Genomic DNA, 20,043 nt, shown 5'->3' with positions numbered 1-20,043 from the left:
AAGAAAAATCATCCTAATTTTTAAAATGCTGTAAACCATCCTATCTGTGTCAGTTTTAGTCTGATGCCTAGGAAACTTTCCACAGATCTTGAGTAGAAAGTGGTAGAATGTAAATAAATTACCATTGGATGTAAATGGAAAATAATTATAAGGTCTAAATAATCCCATTGGTCTTATAGCTAACATAGTTAGCTGTATAAACTATTTTTCTCTCTTTCTTGGCTCTTTGCTCTAGCAGATACTAGCTGGTGGCTTTTGCTTGGCTGTTGCTGACCTTGGCTGCGTTCTTGCTGTGGCTAAGTAACTAACAAGCTACTCTCTTCTTTGCTCTCCTCCCTTTTCTCTTTTCCCTAGTACAGGGAGAAAGGGGGGTGGAGAGGGGGAAGCTATTGGTAACCCATTGGTTTTGCCCAGAAGGGTCCTTGTGTTGTTTATAAATTGCAAATATATGGAAATATGGTATATTTTGTACATATTCGTTGCATTTCATGTTGCCAGATTTTAGTTTGCTTGTAAATACAGCTTCATTTGCTTCCATCCCAAACTGAGCTGGTCTGTTCAATTCTATTTTGGGGGATAGCTCTCCAAATTAGCTGGGGGATAATTTCTAACTACCACACTACCAAACAATAGTGACTGAGCAGTAAGATACACATGCATATTAACAGCCAGTGGGTCTGAGACAAGAACTCAGTGCCCTCCAGAAATCTCTTCACAGGATCACAGGATGTTAGGGGTTGGAAGGGACATCTAGAGATCACTGAGTCCAACCCCATTGCCAGAGCAGGACCATATAACCATATAATCTAGTGCAGGTCACACAGGAACACATCCAGACAGGTCTTGAAAGTCTTGGTGGTTCTAAGTAGTTCATCAAAACATTGACATAGCTTATGTATGAATAGCAGACCACCTCAGTTCTTACCTGAGAAAGACACAAGTGAAGCTTTCTCTCCCTCAAAGAGAATTCAAGCCACCCATCCCTAAAACACTATGCTGAAAATACTATCACTAATGTCATCTGTTTTCTTGTCCTTTAGCAGCTCCTAATTCCAAAGCAGTTGCTCTCCTGTTTGGCTCTTTACAAATGCTCACAGACACATTTACCATCACATCAGCTGCATGCATTTAGAGCCACTCAGCTCACAGTACGGCATGTGCAGAAACATCTCCCTGTCTCTTTTGGAGATCCATGACAAAAGTCACTTTTTTTTTTAAGGTAAATAGTGTGGCTTGGTGGTTTTAATAGGATTATTCATTTTTCCTTGTTAGAAAAATGCAGCAGCAGCTGAATGGACTAAGAGCACTTGCAAAATGAAATTCACTGATTATAAAAACACTGTTTCCACTACAGAAAACTCAATTTGAAACATCTGCTGTGCTGCGATCAGGTGTATTCCAACAAACAAAACTGTTGGCACAGCCATCATGGCTGAGCCAAGAGCACAAAATTCTCTGGTGTCACATAAATCCTATGTTGGGTCATGTACCTGGGGACTGCAGCTAGCTTCTGCCTTTGAGTGAGATCCCATAGCAGAAGAGGGCAAAAGCACTGGACAGGTGGTTGACTCCAGCCTCTCTCATGCTTTGCCATACTGTGAGGTGTTGCAAAGGGACCTGGGGGTACTGGTTGATAGTATGTGGAACATGAGCCAGCAGTGTGCCCAGGCAGCCAAGAAGGCCAATGGCATCCTGGCCTGTATCAGGAACAGTGTGGCCAGCAGAAGCAGAGAGGTCATTCTGCCCCTGTACTCAGCATTGGTTAGGCCACACCCTGAGTACTGTGTCCAGTTCTGGGCCCCTGAATTTAGGAAAGATGTTGACTTGCTGGAACGTGTCCAGACAAGGGCAACAAAGCTGGGGAGGGGTTTGGAGCACAAGCCCTACGTGGAGAGGCTGAGGGAGCTGGGGTTGCTTAGCCTGGAGAAGAGGAGGCTCAGAGGAGACCTTATTGCTGTCTACAACTACCTGAGGGGAGGTTGTAGCCACATGGGGGTTGGTCTCTTATCCCAGGCGGCCAGCACCAGAACAAGAGGACACAGTCTCAAGCTGCACCAGGGGAGGTTTAGGCTGGATGTTAAGGAGAAGTTCTTCATAGAAAGAGTGATTGCCCATTAGAATGGGATGCCCAGGAAGGTGGTGGAGTCACCATCACTGGAGGTGTTTAGGAAGAGACTGGATGGGGTGCTCGGTGCCATGGTTTAGTTGATTAGATAGTGTTGGATGATAGGTTAGACGTGATGATCTCAAAGGTCTTTTCCAACCCAGCTCATTCTATTCTATAACCGTGGCTACCACACTGCAATGCATGCAATGTGGTGTGTATCTTTTATTCCTCTTTCAGTGAAAATACTCATGCACAGCCAGGATGTCAGAGGAGTAAAAGATGCACAGCACAATATGTGACCCCTGGGCTGACAGTTGTCAAGAACAACTTCAGTATTCAGACCCTATAAAAACATTTCCTTGCAGCAGATAGCCCTGCTGCCCAGGGAAGTAAAATATCTTTCTAAATAAGTAACACCTTCAGAACTAGATTGTGAGGAAAACAATAAAAGGATAAAAGCAATACGACAAGGAAGCTACCTCCTCATGTTGTATGTTTGCAGCTCTTACCTTCTGCGCAGATCTTCAGCCACTGCTGCTCTGCAGCTGAACAAATAAGCTCTGAGAGACTTTAGCTGCTGTCTCAGGCGCACAACAGTTGCCAGAGGTTCAACATGCTTGTACAACATGGGATTTTCCTGCTGGATATCAATCAATGGCTCCTCATAAACGTATTCCAGGAACTCTTTGGCTTGCTTTGATACCTGAAAAATAAAGCAACCAGTTTAGACAGACTTCTGTCCCCGGTCTTTTAAAGTAGATCTTTCCCTTCGTGATCTGTCACCTTTTCTCTACATCTGAAAACTTACTTTGCTATCAATCACAGAAGACAGACCCAAGAGAGATTCAATCATCTCTGATTATAGCTAAATCAAACTTCATCAAGACCATCTAAGCTAAGTGTATGAGATAATAGCTTATTTACATCAAGTACAGCAATATTTGCAGCCACACATGTTAACACCACAGGGTAACATAGCTTACTTGATGTTTTTCAGGTCTAAAAACTTATTATCAAGTTTCTTCCCTGTTAATATTTTTCTGTTTGTTCACTGTTTTACTTTTGGCAACAAGGAAGTGATCAGGGAAGTGCCAGAGCACAACATTACAAAAGGAAACGTACATATGATGCAAATCCAGTCATACTGTGCCATCCCAGAGTACAGAATTCCATTGTAAACTACTGTTCCCATTTGTTTTGTGCTCAGCCAGTATGGTTAAAGTTATATAAAAATAAAATAATCAGAAGCATATCTATCAAGTTGGTTTTGGTGTTTTGTTTTGTTTAATACTGATAAAGTTGAATTTTACTGATGTCATTCACGCCCAGTGTTTCATGATAGTGTTCTGTTCTGCTTCCACCTGCAAAGAGCTACTGTAATCCTGATAAATTAATGGAACTTCTGTCCTCAGTAGAAAAGATACTCCGGTTTCTGAGGTAAAAAGGCCAAAATCCCTCTCATTCCTTATTTCTGCATTTTATCACAGCTGGAAAAGAGAAGATGGGATTAGCTGAAATGAGCTGCAAATCACTTCAAACTGTGCTGTAGAAATACTATTTGTTCCACAATTCAATTAGTCCTCCTGGACCTTTAAATCACTGTTTACACTGGGTCCAGGGAGGCATGACTTAGGCTAACAAAAGGAGAAAGGGCATACCATAGCCTCTTGAAATTTAAGATGTTATTTCCAATCTGGTGCTGTATGGTAGGAAGCAGGTGAAAGCAATATTCAACCTTGTAAATGGCACCATTTCCAAAATCAGCACAAGTTACTAGCTGCAGGAGTCACTAGCTACTTACAGGGAAAGCTAGCCCCAAATGTAACCTTTTCACAATGCAAGTAAAACCAATAATGCTAAAGCCAGCTTTCCTGCTAATACCTACACAGGTAATACATAATATAATTTCAAATATATCAGACCATAACTCCATAAGTTTCCCAGGCCCCGAGGCTGTACTGAATATCTCCCCTATTTGTACTAAACATCTCACTAATTAAATATTTTTTTCTAAAATTAATATACAAGGAATTGTGCTGTCTGCATGGAAGTAATGTGCTGTGTATGGAGCAGCACAAATTACTTGGATTTTGCAGAACAAAACTCTACAGATGTCAAAGATGTCAGGTTCACAAGATAGCCTCTTTTCTGTTCCCTTCACACAAATGTGAAAAACACAAATATAAAAACAGTAGGGACAGGGAAAAATGTGAACCTGGGACCAAACTATTGTTTAGGTTATGACAGAAGAAAGGTGCCTAACTGCTGAGTCCTCTCCAAGAGCTTTAATTGCAGTCAAGGTGACTTTTCTTTTCCTACTCTTGTGCTTTCAGGTGTAAGTGCATTGTTGGTTTTCAAGATTCTACATATGGGGAGACACAACTCTACAGAAAGAAACCTGAAACACTGCTTCTGTTTTTTTCGTGACCTTTCTTGCCAAAAGCATACAAGAACCTCTCAATTTGAAAAACTCACTTACTTAATTGATTCAACAGTTTCCTGGTCTTGCTCAGATGTCTAGAAATATGTGCAACATAAAAGAGAAGCATGCCCCATTACACTGTATTATCAGAAAAGCTCATGTCCTTGAGGATCTATTATTGCTTGCTTTGCCAGAGATACATAGGACAGACCCCAGAAATCCCTGCAGAAGTGGGGAAAAGATGGCAGTGGGAAGGATTGCAAGTTTTCAAACTCTTCATTCACTTTGATTCAATTTGGTGGACTGTCAGGCACATTTCAGATGGTGTGAAGCACAGAAGCTTTTGAAGACTGAAGTCCTGTTTCAGTTATGACCATGTAACACAGTATGTGCTGCTTCCTGCAGGACCCTCTCTGTAACACTCCTTCCCTCCCTTCCTTAGCATCTGCTCTAGTAACTGGGGATGCTGTAGTGTTTTCCTAGCTAAAGGATGGTGCTCCTCTCTTAAATCCACCTCTTTGAGCACTTTGGCACAAAGCATCCACACAGAATTTGCTAGTTATGTCATGTCATAGCTTTTCTGCCTAAGAAAAGTGCATATTGATTATTTGTCACCATTATACTGAGATTACAGTAGATTAAGTTTCAACTAATGCTTAAGTTTGAAAATCCTGTTTCCTTTTGTGTCTCAGCTGCCTCTACCAAGACCACAGGAAACAGGACATAGAGCTCAGTTTTAACCCTGCAGGTTTAGAAAACAAACCAGTTTATTTTCTTGGCAGTATTAATGACATCTTGATATGAGGTCTTTGCCTTACCATCCACTTACCCAACATCAAGGCCATTTATACTACCACGGGCCAGCAAGTTTAGTCCTTGATAAAAGCATCCAAAGAAACAAATCTCATATATATTTCTTCCTAGTTTTTAGGAAAGGGAGGGGCTTTTATCTCCACAAGCAGGAGCTTGGTAGCTATGAAGAATCCTGCATTTCATGATGCAAGACTATCATTTTCTTGATAGTAGGCTCTGGCTATTTTTTAATAATCCCCCTCTGACAGATTTTCATCTTCAAGAAAGATATTTTTCCTCTAATAGGGCATTTACTGGTTATTTTTTTGCCTTTTCAAATAGCCCATAATAATAATATTCGCAGACATAAAACTTCAAACAGCCTCTCCTAACAGTGTCTGCTAGGTCTGAAGCTCTAGCATGGTCTGGATTCCTTATGAGTTTGTTATCGTTTCAGCAAATGCTCCCTGAGATGGCAAAACAACACTGCTGCCACCTTTGGTGGCACAATGCTTTGAGGCAGGTAACCAGTTACCCCTGGATCTAGCAACCAGCCACCATGGCAGCAGCCAAGAGCAGATTAAAGAAGTTTTAGGAAAGCAGCTTGTGTGGCAGGTGAACAACTGCAGAATTTTCTCTTTATGTTACTTTTGTCTCTCTGGTGCAAACAACTGCAATGTTCTCCTGGTGTCCTCAAAATGGTCATGCAAAGAGATAGGACATACTGGGCCTTGTAAACACCATATTTCACTATGCCAGTTTCCTGTGGGTGTGTCCACACCTTAGCATCCATCACTAAGCAGTGCCAATCCATAGTTCCTAGTGCTCATGGAAAGGATACTCCTCAACGGCCCAACAACTGCAAAGATTTAGTCTATAGGAGAGGTTTCAGTGTTCCACCCCTCACTGTCTCTTGAGCATTTAGATAAGCAATGATGGAAAAGATGCCATCAAAAAAGAAGATGCTTCTATGGAGGAATGCCTTAGGTCTGGATAAGGAAACTGTGATGAGAACATCTGTCTTGTTGAGACAGCATGGCTCATTCTGGCAAGAGAGACAAAGATGAAAGCACTAGCAGTCAATGGCTGTAACTTTCAACTTGTTGCAATGCCTGTGATTCTAACAAAAGAGCAATTCACTTCACTGGCTACCAAGATGACCCGCAGGGAGATTACCTTGTATTTGGAAGTGTCCCAGTTATGAACCAGTCGTGCAGGGATGAGGAAGCTGTCATCCACGTGGCAGGTGCTGCAATAGTACCATCCACTGTAGCTACACACCTTGGCTTTCCCATTGGACAAGCCTATGGAGCGCTGACAGCCTGCAAAAGAGAGAGGGGAAAAAGTCCAGGTTTGCACACCATGCCAGAAGTACACGCTCAGGATGCAGTAAGAAAAGTAATAATTATTTCACCATTTGAGATCCTTTAAAAACTTTATTTATTTTACCAATGAGCCATTTCTTGTTCCCTAGAAATAGAGGAATAAATATTAGCATTCTTGGACTAGTGTTGAACAAGCATGCACTAATCTGGCCACCTATGACAAAGAGTTCAGAAAGCAAAGGATACTTATTACTTCTCAAGAAACAAAGACAGAAGACCAACTATGAGACACTGGACATTAAAAAGTCATTTGGCCACAGAATTAGCACAGCCAAGGCAAACCACTGACACACCATGAATAACTGTGAGCAGCAGCCACATTGAGAACAAGTAGACCTTGACTAGCAGAAGTGATTCAGCTCAGTTTTCTGCATTTTTTTTTTCTCATGATTAGGTTACTCTCTGTCTTACAAGGTCTGAGGTTTGTACGACACTTTTTAAACAGCTGGATCCCTTGCCTCTTCCTATGCTGTCTTTCGTGGAGTCCTCAGAGTAAACCAGCATATGCAAAAGGTGCTGCTTTAGTTAGAAAGAACAAATACAAAGAACTCTCCTTCACCTGACCATCTGTTTCCACAAAATACATAGAAACTCTCTGTATTTGACACCTCTGTCTTTCAGCTGTGGCTAAATCAAGCCAACAGACTCAAATAATACTAGAGTGGAGAGCTGAAGACAGCACAGTCACATTAAACAACCTGCTCAGGAAGTAAGGCTAAAAATGTTTGAGTAAGATACAATGAGATGTCTTTGGCTGTTATTGACACCTTTCTGACACAGCACACATGATGATATTTCTGCTTTTCCTTCAAATGCTGGTATACCCACATGACATGTACGTCTACAGACACAACAAGCACCAGAGCCCCACTGTGGCTTGTGCTGTATGCTCAGATGGTCTCTGCTGGAGCTGGTTAGTAATGATGATCAGCAGAATCCTTGTATATTCACTTTTACAGCAAAAGTATTAGTTAAATAAAATATTTCAGGCAGAAGTCAACTGATTGACTGCTTTTGTGAGTATAACTGTGTTCAGTATAATTACATCATTTCTCCTACCACAGGCATCTTTATTTTCTCCCGTACAAGTTATCCTGATTTGAGGAGAGGTTACGGCTCAACTACACTAGGCATAATCTGAACTCCTTCTACCCATTAGATGATGCTATCATGTTCCTTCTGCTTTAATAAAAATAATTAGAATAACCTGACCAACAAAAATTCATTCACTTCTTCCTCTTCCATGCTCCAGAGCCATATGGCCATAAATGCTCTGCAATACACACTATCAAATGCATCAGTGTGGGACATAACATGTCACTACCTCTCTCTTCTCCATCCCTTTATTTATTGTTTTTTGTGGAGTGAGGATGTGCAGTTTCTTGAAAAAGGCAAATATATAAACAGCTCTGTTGATGAAGGAGATACTTCTGCTAATGACTCCTCCTTTACCACTCATAAGATCAGAGCATAAGCATAAGCATATCTCTCAAGTTGTATAACAATATATATATTGCGAAACACATGATCTCAGCTAACAAATACAAAACTCATAATAGTTTACAGTCATAATGTTTAATCATAGAAATAATTTTTGTATGCTAAATACAGCAGAACTTTTTGCAAAGCAGAAAGAATGCTTTTATAAGAATAAAGCAAATTCAAGCAATCCATTGGTGTGTTCCCCCAAAAAATGTCAACTTATGAATGTGGCTTGGGATCAGAATTTAGAATCCAGCAACCTCGTATTTCACTCAGCGCAAAGCACACATTTTCCTACCTTGTCTTGCCTTGCTTTTCCTTTCCCTTCCCTTGCTTTCATTTAAAAAAGCAGCTTCCTGACCAACCAGTTGAAAGAGTTTCCATGTAGTCCTGCTTCATTATGCTGTTATGGGTGAAGTCAGCAGGCATACCTGGTAGTAAGCGCAGTACCAGTGTTCTGTAGTACATACATAAGTATTCTTTCAATTTTAAAAATGCATTCACAGGTAAAGGTGAAGCTTTTCAACAGCTAACAGGAGATGAAATACCAGTCGTTCACCTGACTAGTAGCCTTGGAAGACACATGCAGGAGGTACTCACACTGTTGCTATGGAGCCCATGTTTTAAAGAGCACAACAGAAGTAAATCTTGCCCCTCTATAAAGGAAACAGAAGTATGCCCACTCTTCTCCTCATATATCAAGATGAAGTGGTCTCTGAAAGAGAGCATTCCCCCCTTTTCCCAAAGTAAATGGGAATGGCTCTCAGAAAGGATGTTTGCATTAGCTGTACCTCAGTACAGCATGTTCTTCTGTGCCAGTCTTGCTGAACTTCCTATCACTGAAAAATCACTGAAGCCTTTTTACCTCAACTGGTTCCAGGTTGAGTAGTCATTACATACAGTTATCACCTCTCACACTGGATGAAACAGAGACTGTTTAACAACATGCAGTGTTTTCTAGCTCAGTGTGTTTTGACTTGCTGATAAAGAACCAGTGGTAAAGCTGTGTTTAAATGAGACTGAAGTCTCCCAACTCAAGGCTACTGAAACCTTTATAAACATTTCCCATTAGCCACACTTACTGGGCTGGGGGATGAGGATGGCGATGGAACAGGACACACTGATTTCACCTAATGTCCACTGTGCACTTTCTGCCACCCTAAAGGCTCCTAGTTTGTCTTAGTGCCCCAACCCCTATACACTAGGCTGAAGTCAAGAATAAGGTAAACTCCAATTTGAATTGCCATCATTCTAAACTACATTCGCAGTTGAGAAGTCAGCACATTAAGGCTTAATGTCTTGCAACTTCCTAGAGACAGAAACTCATTCAAGTTCACCAAGATAGTTTCCTCAGGAGAGGAATAATAAAACACAGAAGTGATCGGAGGGCTTTCCTCCTCCTCCCCCCTATGTCTAACCCATAAGAACTGAAGGCCTCTGGGATGAGGAGGGTTTCATCGAACAACCCAGGATGCCCTCCCCTTCAGGAAGAGCAGTTTTATAAAGTTCCTAACCAAGTAGCTTGCATTGCTTTTTCTCTTATTCTTCCACAAGCTCACATCTGTTACCTTTCCTCAGAAACATATTTTTAGACAGAGTATTCTCATTCCTCTTCATATCCTCAGGTAAATTATATTCTGCAAAGCTATATAAGAGTTGTGAGGTTGGGGTATTTTAGATGAGAATATGGCACTGGCACCTACCTTACATTCTCCCTTACCTTACAAGCTTTGCTGTTTGAAAATCACCATCTTTTCCATTCCTATCTGTTGTGATTCATAATGATGGCTATTTCTACAATCCTTTCAAATCAAGTTATCAAAGCACTGATTTTCTTTGATGTTATGCAGTTCAAAGTGATGTAGTGTGACAAACATATTCCTGTGGCATAGACCACTTATGCTACTTTGTTTTTTTAAGATGGAAAAAAAATAGATCAAGAGACAGAAAGAAGAGGAGGAAAGAATAGCTTGTGGCTTAATGCCCTTGGGAATTCTGCACCTGGACATTCAGGTACATAAAGTTGCCATCATGTTTACCAGAAGCAAAGCTACTAGCCTCTCTCACCTATTCACAATGTTCACACAGAATAGTATCCATGTAACATCTGTACAAAGGTCTGGTAAACTCTGAGCCTAGAGCAAGGAGAATAATGTGATATTTACTATTATCCCAAATCATCCCTACCTAAAGGATGTTATGGAGCAAGCTACAGAAGGAAGAAGCGTAGCTGCAGGAATACTGTTAGCAAAGTGAGGGAAGAAGTAATCCCAAACCTTTCATCACAGAAAATATAACAAAACAGCCTTAGAATCAAGCAAAGAAAATAGGGGTTATTAAAAGTAGTAGCAAGAAAGTGCTGCTGGGCACAGATGAACCTCTCTCAACAACATGTCTGTGAGCAGAGCAAGAGTAACAACATCAAGATGCTCATCTCCAAGTGCTAAGACATTGGGAAGAAAGAAGTACAGGAAGATGAGGTTAAAAAGTTGTAATAAGTCTCCCTCCTTGACTTAAGGTGGCAGTGAGGATAGTATGGAGGAGGAATCCATGACACCTGAATACAGTTCCTCTTCTGCAAAGTATGGAAAACATCATTTCTGTCACTTTAAGGGTGTTGCATATTCTTACAGTGAAGGCAGACACACACAACTATTCTTTTTATGCAGATACCTTTTTCTTTAATCTTTCAGCAAGAAAATATTGGAGTGGCTCCACAGTGAAACAGAAAGTAGAAGACCAAACTAGAATTAAGTACACAACTGTTTTCCACATTCAATAAAGTTCCTTGCTCAAAATCAGGAAAAAGCAACTCCTTTGTGGTTGTGTACCATAATTAAATCTGTGAAGGATTAGCTGAGAAGCTAATTCATTTAAAAGAAACATACATTATGAAGAAAAGAAAATGACCCATGGACTTCAAAAGGCTTTTAGCTTGATAAAGCCATAAAGCAGACTAGGCAGAAGGAGCAAAGCAACAAATTTTCAGTGATAGATCAGACATGCAATTTGCTCTAGCTGCTCAGCACAAACAGAAAAAGAAGATGAGAATTACTTCAGTTCTTGGCCTCAGATTTCTCTGCATCTATTCCAATTCATTTCACCATGGGAAAACTCAAACTCACATGGAGGACATGCTAACAACGAGCTCAGTTTGCTGTCATGCTTGCCCAGGTTTGAATCTGCATTATGCACAATCCTTTTCCCAGTATTGCTTGTTTTCCAAAGCAATTCTCTTGCTAAAGAAATAATAATAAACTCATGAATCTCCAAGCAAAGTCTGACACTTTACTCACCTAGTCTACTTTTTTTGTGAGCTTCTTACAGCCTTAAAAAAAAAACCAAAAACAATAACAACACAACAAAACCTTAACAGAGTAATGGCAGAAATTATTTCCTGTCGAAGCCAAGTGGATTTGACCCTATCCAGTTATCTAAGCACCATATAACTCTCACATTATTTCTGTCAGCATTGTACAGATCACACTTTAATTTTAATCTAGATCAGGTCCTCCAGAAAAAAAGAAGGGTTCACTAGTCCCTAACTCCCAGGCTCGTTTTTGGCTTCCCAGACTCCAAAGGATGGGTCATCTGTTCTGAATCAATGAAAACTTTGACTATTAGCTGTAGATTAAAACTAAGACCCAAATTAACAGCCTTCTCATTTTGATTAGTGCCAATTCATAGCCCTGTCTTTCCTGTCTCAAACAATCCAGATAAGCTAACTTAGCTACCCAGTCAGGCTTGCTGGCTATAGGCTCAAGCCTGGGCTAGGTAGATAGGCTACTCTAAAGAGTGACCAAGCCCATTCTACTAGTGATGTCTCACAGGCCCAGTCACAGAGCATCTCTCCAAGGCAGTTGAAATGAATCATCCCCTAGACACCCAGGCTTTATTCCAATCAGTGAAGATTGGATCAGTGTAGACATCCAAAATTTGGACTGCTAGCAGCAGGTGAAGTAAACAACAGCCTTTACATCAGTCAAGCTGAATACACAGAGCTGTGACACTCTTCAAGAAGATGAATAATCAAGATAAAACCCAGTCACTGGTGGAAACAAGCCAGCATATGCAACACTTGATGTGTTTGTATTACACTTATCCATTGTAGAAGGCAGCACATAAGCGTGCTGCAGGCTCCACAGATAAATTCTGCCTCCTCAATAAAAGTAGCAGTAATTAAGCCTGCAAATATAATACTGAAAAAAACACAAATATCAACATGTAAACTTGCACTTTGCACATATCCATCAAGAACATTTTACCAGTAAATCAGGACCAAAAAATATTAGCTGTGTGTCAAATGGTTGCAACAAAAGCCAAGTATACTTTTGTAAACTAGCTTTTTATTTGCTTGTATTTCCCCACTTTCACCAGAATATAGGCTCTTTAACCCTTACTGTCAATGCTGAGAAAGGCCAAAGTGCCATCCTTCCCAGAGAACTTGCTTTAAGGGAATTATGAGCAGCTATGAAGGCCCACTTCATGCACTGTGAATTCTTTAATGCATTCACCTAGTCTGCATTCTCCTACTGCATCCTTTAAACTCCTTTCTCCCCGTTCCCAGGACAACAGAAAGAAGACCATACACCTCAACCTAATTTTCTATTTTTTTCCCCCATGCCCTTATAGGATTATTCTCTGAAGTATCTGGTACTTTGCTGTGATTCTGAAGCACTGCCTGACAGAAGGGAATGTGAACTCCTGTGGAATGACCTATTGGCAGGACTCAGTAATTAATCAGCTCTTTAGTAAGAGATGGAAACTAAACACACACTCTAGGCCAGATAGGCGTAAATAAGGCCTTTGACATCACTCCCTACAGCAAACTCCTGGCCAAGCTGTCAGCTCGTGGCTTGGACAGCAGCACTCTGTGTTGGGTCAGGAACTGGCTGGAGGCCATGCCCAGAGAGTGGTGGTGAATGGTGCCACATCCAGCTGGCGGCCAGTCACCAGTGGTGTCCCCCAGGGATTAGTGCTGGGCCCCATCCTGTTCAATATCTTTATTGATGATCTGGATGGGGGCATCGAGCTAGTCATCAGTAAATTTGCAGAAGAAACCAAGTTGGGAGCAGGTGTTGATCTGTTTGAAGGTAGAAGGGCTCTGCAGAAGGACCTTGACAGGCTGGACAGATGGGCAGAGTCCAACATGATGTCATTCAACAAGTCCAAGTGCCGGGTGCTGCACGTTGGCCACAACAACCCCATGTAGTGCTGAAGGCTGGGGTTGGAGTGGCTGGAGAGCTGCCAAACAGAAAGGGACCTGGGGGTACTGATTGACAGCCAGCTGAACATGAGACAGCAGTGTGCCCAGGTGGCCAACAAGGCCAATGGTCTCCCGGCCTGCATCAGAAATAATGTGGCCAGCAGGAGCAGGGAAGTCATTGTGCCCCTGTACTCAGCACTGGTTAGGCCACACCTTGAGTACTGTGTCTAGTTCTGGGCCCCTCAATTTAAGAAGGACATTGAGACACTTGAACGTGTCCAGAGAAGGGCAACAAGGCTGGTGAGAGGCATCAAGCACAAGCCCTACAAGGAGAGGCTGAGGGAGCTGGGGTTGCTCAGCCTGGAGAAGAGGAGGCTCAGGGGAGACCTCATTGCTCTCTACAACTATCTGAAGAGGGGTTGTAGCCAGGAAGGGGTTGGTCTCTTCTCCCAGGCAATCAGCACCAGAACAAGAGGACACAGTCTCAAACTGTACCAGGGGACGTTTAGGCTCGAGGTGAGGAGAAAGTTCTTCACAGAGAGAGTTGTTAGCTGTTGGAATGGGCTGCCCTGGGAGGTGGTGGAGTCACCATCCCTGGAGGTGTTCAAGAGAGGATTGGATGTAGCACTTGGTACCATGGTTTAGTAGTCATGAGGTCCTGGGTAACAGGTTGGACTTGAAGATCTTTGAGGTCCTTTCCAACCGTATTGATTCTATGATTGTAAGAAGATAATTTGAGCATGATTAATAATGGTATTCCTATTGCTACAGTTGACTGCACTTGTGCTTGGTTTTACAAACAAGAAGGCAGAGCAAGAGCCCGTGCTGTTCTGACTGTGAGGCCTTTATTAGCAAAAGCTGACCTGAGTGACTTAGAAGATGCTAGCCCAACCAATAAAGCTGTCTCTTGTAATGCAATTCATGAGGAATCACTGAGTTCTCTACAGAACTGGCATGTGTGTGTACTGAGAGTTTTCAGGTCTTTAAACACTTCCTTTAATCCAGATACAGCTTTTTCCATCCCCCAAAAGGTGAGAGGTGGACATTTAGACTCCCTGGTTTTTGCATTCTCTTCTTTATGCCAAAAGATTCATCAAAACTAGCTTCACACAATAAATGGACCCCCAAAAATCCCCAAGTAACCAAGAGTTCTTTGGAGGCAGCAGAACTAATACCTAGCACCCACAAGCCAGGAAAAAAAGCAGCACAGCCAAGGATAAACATGAGCCCATGCTGAGAGCAGAGACATGCTCACATACAACAGACTTGTGCTCATAACAGTAAAAGAAATAAGCACAAATATTTTATTTGTGATGGGGAAAAAAAGGAAGAGAAAAAGGAAAAAGAAAAAAGAGAGAGAACATACTGAAAAGCTGCAGTCATTCACAGAGGCAGACTAGAGCTTGTGGGGTAACCTATCCCAACACAGATAGCACAGAAGACTAAACCTGCCAGGAAGCCTATGCAGATTCATGAGCCAAGCCATTTGTATCAGGTGTTCCACCTGCAGGGCTGAGGCAAAGAAGTCAGTAAAACACCAGCTGAGGATTGTAAAGTGCACATCAGGGTGCAGGACAGGCACTAAAATGGCCAAATACTCATCTAAACGACCCTTCTGGGCATCAGCAGGCCAACTCCAAACCAAATCCTATGAAGGGAAAAAATCTCAACTCTGCAAAGGTGCCAGACCAATCCCAGGAAGATGAAGGGCCTAACTTCTACCACCTTAGACAAAGCTAATAGTTTTTGCTGCCATTTTCCCTAATCAAGCCATCTTAAAACTGGACTGAAGAGCTCACTCACTTTATCACTGCAGATTAAATGGCTTCTGTGATCATAACTGATAACAGGCTTAATCAACTCAAGCAAGCATAAAAGACACCATGCAGTATCTTCTGATCTTTCCCCAAACAAGAGCTGTCACATGGCAAAGCACTGCAGACCAGCAATCTCCTGTTTTGGAACATGTAGGTCTGCTGCAAATTAAGTACTCCTTGTTACGCAAATTAAAGTCATCCTTGTCAGTAAACCTTCCCCCTGCTTCTCCCAACAAGTCAGTGGCCTTGCTTAAACATGGTGTATTTTCCAAATGCTAGTATGTTTTTTCAGCTCAGCTGGTTTTGGCTAGCAAAGAATAAGAGTTTAGCAATACCACTGCTGACAGTGGAAGTCTGACTTTTGAATCAATAGAAACAGGGCCTGCAACTCACAGACAGCACTGTAAGAGTGTGGTCTAAAGTAAAGATACTTAGACAAAGCCTTTAGAGAGCAAAACACATTCTCTGGGGATTTTGCAGAGTCTTAAATACAGGGAAGAAGGCAAAAAGCTGCTGGAACAAAGAGATCAGTTGAAAGGAAACCAAGCACAAAATACACACAGCACTTAGCACAATCCTAAAAGCCCTGGGCAGGTGAGAACAATCGTTATTGGGTACCAAAAATGTGACAAGAGTGCAGACAGCCTTCCAAAGGACTTTCTGGTATTTTATTATTGTAGTATGTTTGACAAGATTTGTCCCCTAGTATTTTTATTTCAGTGGCATGCTGCAAATAATTGCTGAGTGTGATGACAGTTCACAAAGTATTTGCTAAATTCAGTGAAGCAGTACCCATGTTTTTCAACTATCTGGATTTGAGAAGTTTCAACTATATGGTTTTTGGAGAAGCTGAATCAAGTCAACATTGCACCTGGATAATTCTCCTCCTTTTTTTTTTTTTTTTTAATCATGTTTTCTGGTTTGCAAACTACTAAGAAAATACTGATTTCTTTGTTGCAGGGGAAGGGGGTGAGAGGAGAAGGGAAGAAAGGAACTTTATTTTTACTACAGGAGTGGCTGTTAGAGCAAAGGTTGCACAGGCTGGGTATGCTGCACTACTGGACTGTTCTCCCATCCACACACATGATCACAGCATTAGAGGCAGAATGACTCTTTGAAAGCCAACAGCTTTCCTCCTGCTGTTCAATTTGACAGGGCTGCAAGCTCTGGAAACAGCCCATTTACTAATCTTGGCTTCTCCATACCTAGTGTTCAGGTGAGCCAGCCATGTCAGTGGAGCCCTAGTAACAGTATTTATTTTTCTGGCAAGTGAAGAGATATGAACAAGGCAGAGAGGAAAAGACAGAAGGCACCCCAGAAGAAGAGCAAGGAAAGCCACACAGACAAATAAGAGGTTGTAGAGCACACTTTGCAGAAGGCAGAAATTCCAACATCCATTACAACTTGGTGCACAAGCAACAAGCGTTGGTAGAAAAAAAACACTTCTGTGAAAAAAAATATTTGTGTTAATAAAGGACAGGGAGAGAAAACCAGAGGGTGATAAAGAAGAGAGACATCAAAAGAATGGGAGCTATGCAAAAAGCAGGATGCAAGGGCAGAAGCCATTTGTATTCCACACCCACTGAAATATGAACACATGTGCCAAGGGAGTAGCAATAGTGAAGGGCAACTGAGGACCTCTGATTCTTACAGACTTCCAGGAGCGTTTTCCAGAAGAAACACCTGCCTTTCCCCAGGAGCCTACAGAAGGCCCAACAGGTCACCCAGCAGAGTGCTTACAACCAGCTTCCACTGCCTGCAAGATGCTGCACTCGCCAAACATGTTTTGATGGAAGCCATCTAAAACTTGTAACATTTGTAACAGTCTGGGGATTTCTCTTGAACGCAGGTGAAATAAAGACATAAAAAATAATAACACACACTGCCACCAGGTCATGCTAATATAATTTATATCTCTCACTTTCCCACATATTAAAGAGCAAATCATAAAATTTTGTATTTACCAGCCTGGAATAGCAAATAGCTCTCACTTAATATCCATCTGAAGACAAGGGGTAGGTCCTTCCAAAGTCTCACCAGAGCAGATCGATATTCTCAAATGCCACTCTTGCTCAGAGCCCCCTATACTTTCCAGGGGAACATTACTACACACCAACAACAGGGCAAGAGCAAGCTACACAATAGAACGTGCAAAGGACAGAGGAGGCTGCCAATCCAGTGCCAGCAGTTTCTAGTTAACCCCATGTTCCAATATGTGCTGCTGTTCCAAGCCAAAAATGTACATAATGGTAGCAAAGGTAGAAGTATTTATAAAAACGATGCTGCTCCACTGATAATCAGTAGCCAATTCATTCACTTTTTTAAATGATCAGAAATAATGTTCTGTCTGCCCTCCAAAGTAAGATAAAGACAAACATGAAGACAAGGTTTTTTCAAGCTGCCCTTCCGACTCCAGCATATCAACATTTGTCTGCCTGCCCCATGACTACATCTGACCTGGCCTGTATCACAAGCTGAAAAGTGCTGGTCGGATTCAAAGACAAACTTGTCAGTAACAGGCACAGACACTCACATTCTCCCCTACCTGCTTGTGAGTGTCAGATGTTTGTCTGGGAGCAGTCCCTTGAAAAGCTTACACTGAGGAAGGGAAGGAAATGGGGATGCAGAGGGTATTTCAAACAGGAAAAAAAAAAAATTATCAAAATCTGTAGGGAGGGGAACCCCACAAAGACTGCAAAGAGAAAAAGTGAAAAAACAACCCTGTCCCCATCAGGTCCTCCCAACAACCTTCTTTATCAGAGGTTCATTGTCAATCAATTAGCAGAGGCAGCAGGGGTCTGTAGGAAGGGGGGGGAGCTCGAGAGACAATGGTCTGCCCTGTTGTATTACTATTTAATCACTTTTCCTAAATAAATAAAGCAGCCCTGAGGTGCTGTCATGTCAAGGGAATTTATAACAAAAAGACCCTTCATTTTTCATTGGTCATTACTTTTCCTTCCCTCCCACCCCTGTAGGAGTAGAGAGGGTTATTACTGTAGCCTTAAGTTCCATCTTTGTGTTGCTTGCCTTTGATTCCCACTCGGACCTTGCCACTTTCTGGCACTAATTTGTCAGGCCGAACAAAGGAGGGATTTGTACCTCCTGTAAGGTCTCAATTAGGAAAGGCTTCTGCTGTATTATGTGCCATTGGGACAGGACACAAAGACGGTAATTACAGGAATTTGCACTAAATGGCTGAAGAATTCACAGCAGAACTTTTCTCCCCCCCTTCATCCTTTTCCAAGCTCACCCCTCCCACCAGCCCTGGGGAAAACTGCTCTCAATGCCCGCAAGCTGTAATTACCAGCAGCAGGCCCCTCAGCTTACACAGCAGCCCACGCCGGGGAGCAGCAAACTGCCTGCAGGGAGCAAGGGACAAGGAGAGTCCCAGAGTGCTGGTGTGCCTCCAAAGTCTCCTCAGCACAAACTTTTCTGAGCCAGACAACTTTCCTCAGCTTCTCCCCGTTATAATTACAATTATTAATTCCTTTGCGCCGTGGAAACGACTACAAGTCTCGGTCAACTCTCAAAGACATGCTCTGAGGGACTCAGGCAGACAACCAAGGGTATGCTCCCACAGTAAGTGCTGTGTATCCCATCCCCCAGTACAGGCAATCCCAGTGTCTGGTTTCTCACAGAACTCTCCACAACTCACTTTTCTCTGTAAAAGTGTGTCTGATCAGTTTTGAAGGCCACAGCAGAACTGGGAATGCTTCCCAAGTATCAGGAGAAAATTCCATGCAACTCTAACACAGTCAGAGCACCATATTTCCCTAGGGAAAATAAGTGTAAATGAACTGTCCAGTATTTGGGAGAGGAAATCCACCCTTTCCCATAGAAAAGTTTGCTCCACACTGCATCGTGCATGTCCAAAACCTGTTTCACATTGGAGACATCACATAGCTGCCATCCCAGGGCCCACTCCTATTTTTGAGGAGGTCATTAGAAATGCTCACTTGAAATTCTGCTGGACCTCAGTCAGAGGATGAAGCAAAATTATAACTTTTTCCTTTACTGAGCTTTGAATCAAAAGAAGTGAGAGAGGGTAATAAAGTTTTTATGTCACCTGGGGCATTAATATAAAAATGAGGCTGTTAATTCTACTCTATTCTTGAGTTTCACAAGGCTGCCTGTTGGGTAACACAGTTTTCACAACGATCCTTAAAGGTAAGACATGACTACTGTCCAAGAGTGTCCAAGCAATCAAGAATCATCCTAGGACCCAGGCATCATCAGTTTCATCAGTCATTTGGCACATAATCACTCCCAAGAAAACCTGACATGAAGTCAAGAAAGTTTGTGGCCAAGAACAGAATGGAATGCTGGCAGAAGCCCAAATACTGTGACCAAATCATTAACTACCAGCCTTTACAATGATCTGGCTACCAGGTGGGTGCCATGCACTATGAAGAAGTGAGTAGGAACACCACCTGTGAGTGACTGCCAGAAGAGACACATGCAACTGCACACACAATCAGGTCTAAGAGTAATCCACTACTTCTGGGGCTCAAGTTTTCTCTGGAGGGGAGTGAGGAAGAGGCAAGACCCTCACAGAAAATCCTTCAGAAAAGCTGTTTCTGATACATTGGACAATATCTAAGGGAGTGTAACTGAAGCCAGACAGAAAGTATAGTTTAGGCACAAGGTGCCCAAATTTGCTCCACAAAGGATAATGAACTGCATTCACATGAGACCCTTTTATCCAGTTTGGGAATGAAATGAAAATAGAATCATGATCTTGCCTAGAACTAGAATCAGGTCAAATGAACTGAAATTTACAGTTACATGAAGAGCCTTAAGGTGATGTTTTCACCCCTGCCTCAAGGGAAGAA

General features: G+C 42.2%; 1 protein-coding gene across 2 annotated transcripts in view; it reads right to left on the bottom strand.

Annotated features, from left to right (window-relative positions):
• PLEKHM3 (pleckstrin homology domain containing M3) overlaps window positions 1-20,043 on the bottom strand; it is an 87,202-nt gene that overhangs the window by 46,754 nt on the left and 20,405 nt on the right. For both annotated transcript variants that reach the window (XM_068138323.1, XM_068138324.1), the window contains exons 4-5: window positions 6,498-6,643; window positions 2,617-2,810 (exon numbers count right to left, since the gene is read on the bottom strand). In XM_068138323.1, coding sequence (XP_067994424.1) covers window positions 2,617-2,810; window positions 6,498-6,643 — 340 coding nt within the window. The remainder of the gene's footprint in view (window positions 1-2,616; window positions 2,811-6,497; window positions 6,644-20,043) is intronic.

This window comes from Melanerpes formicivorus, unplaced genomic scaffold (assembly GCF_026170545.1).
Source record: "Melanerpes formicivorus ecotype bairdi unplaced genomic scaffold, bMelFor1.0.p_v2 SCAF_5, whole genome shotgun sequence".
NCBI classification, from domain to species: domain Eukaryota; kingdom Metazoa; phylum Chordata; class Aves; order Piciformes; family Picidae; genus Melanerpes; species Melanerpes formicivorus.
Note: the sequence above shows the minus strand (reverse complement) of the source record. Positions and strands in the feature narration are given on the sequence as shown.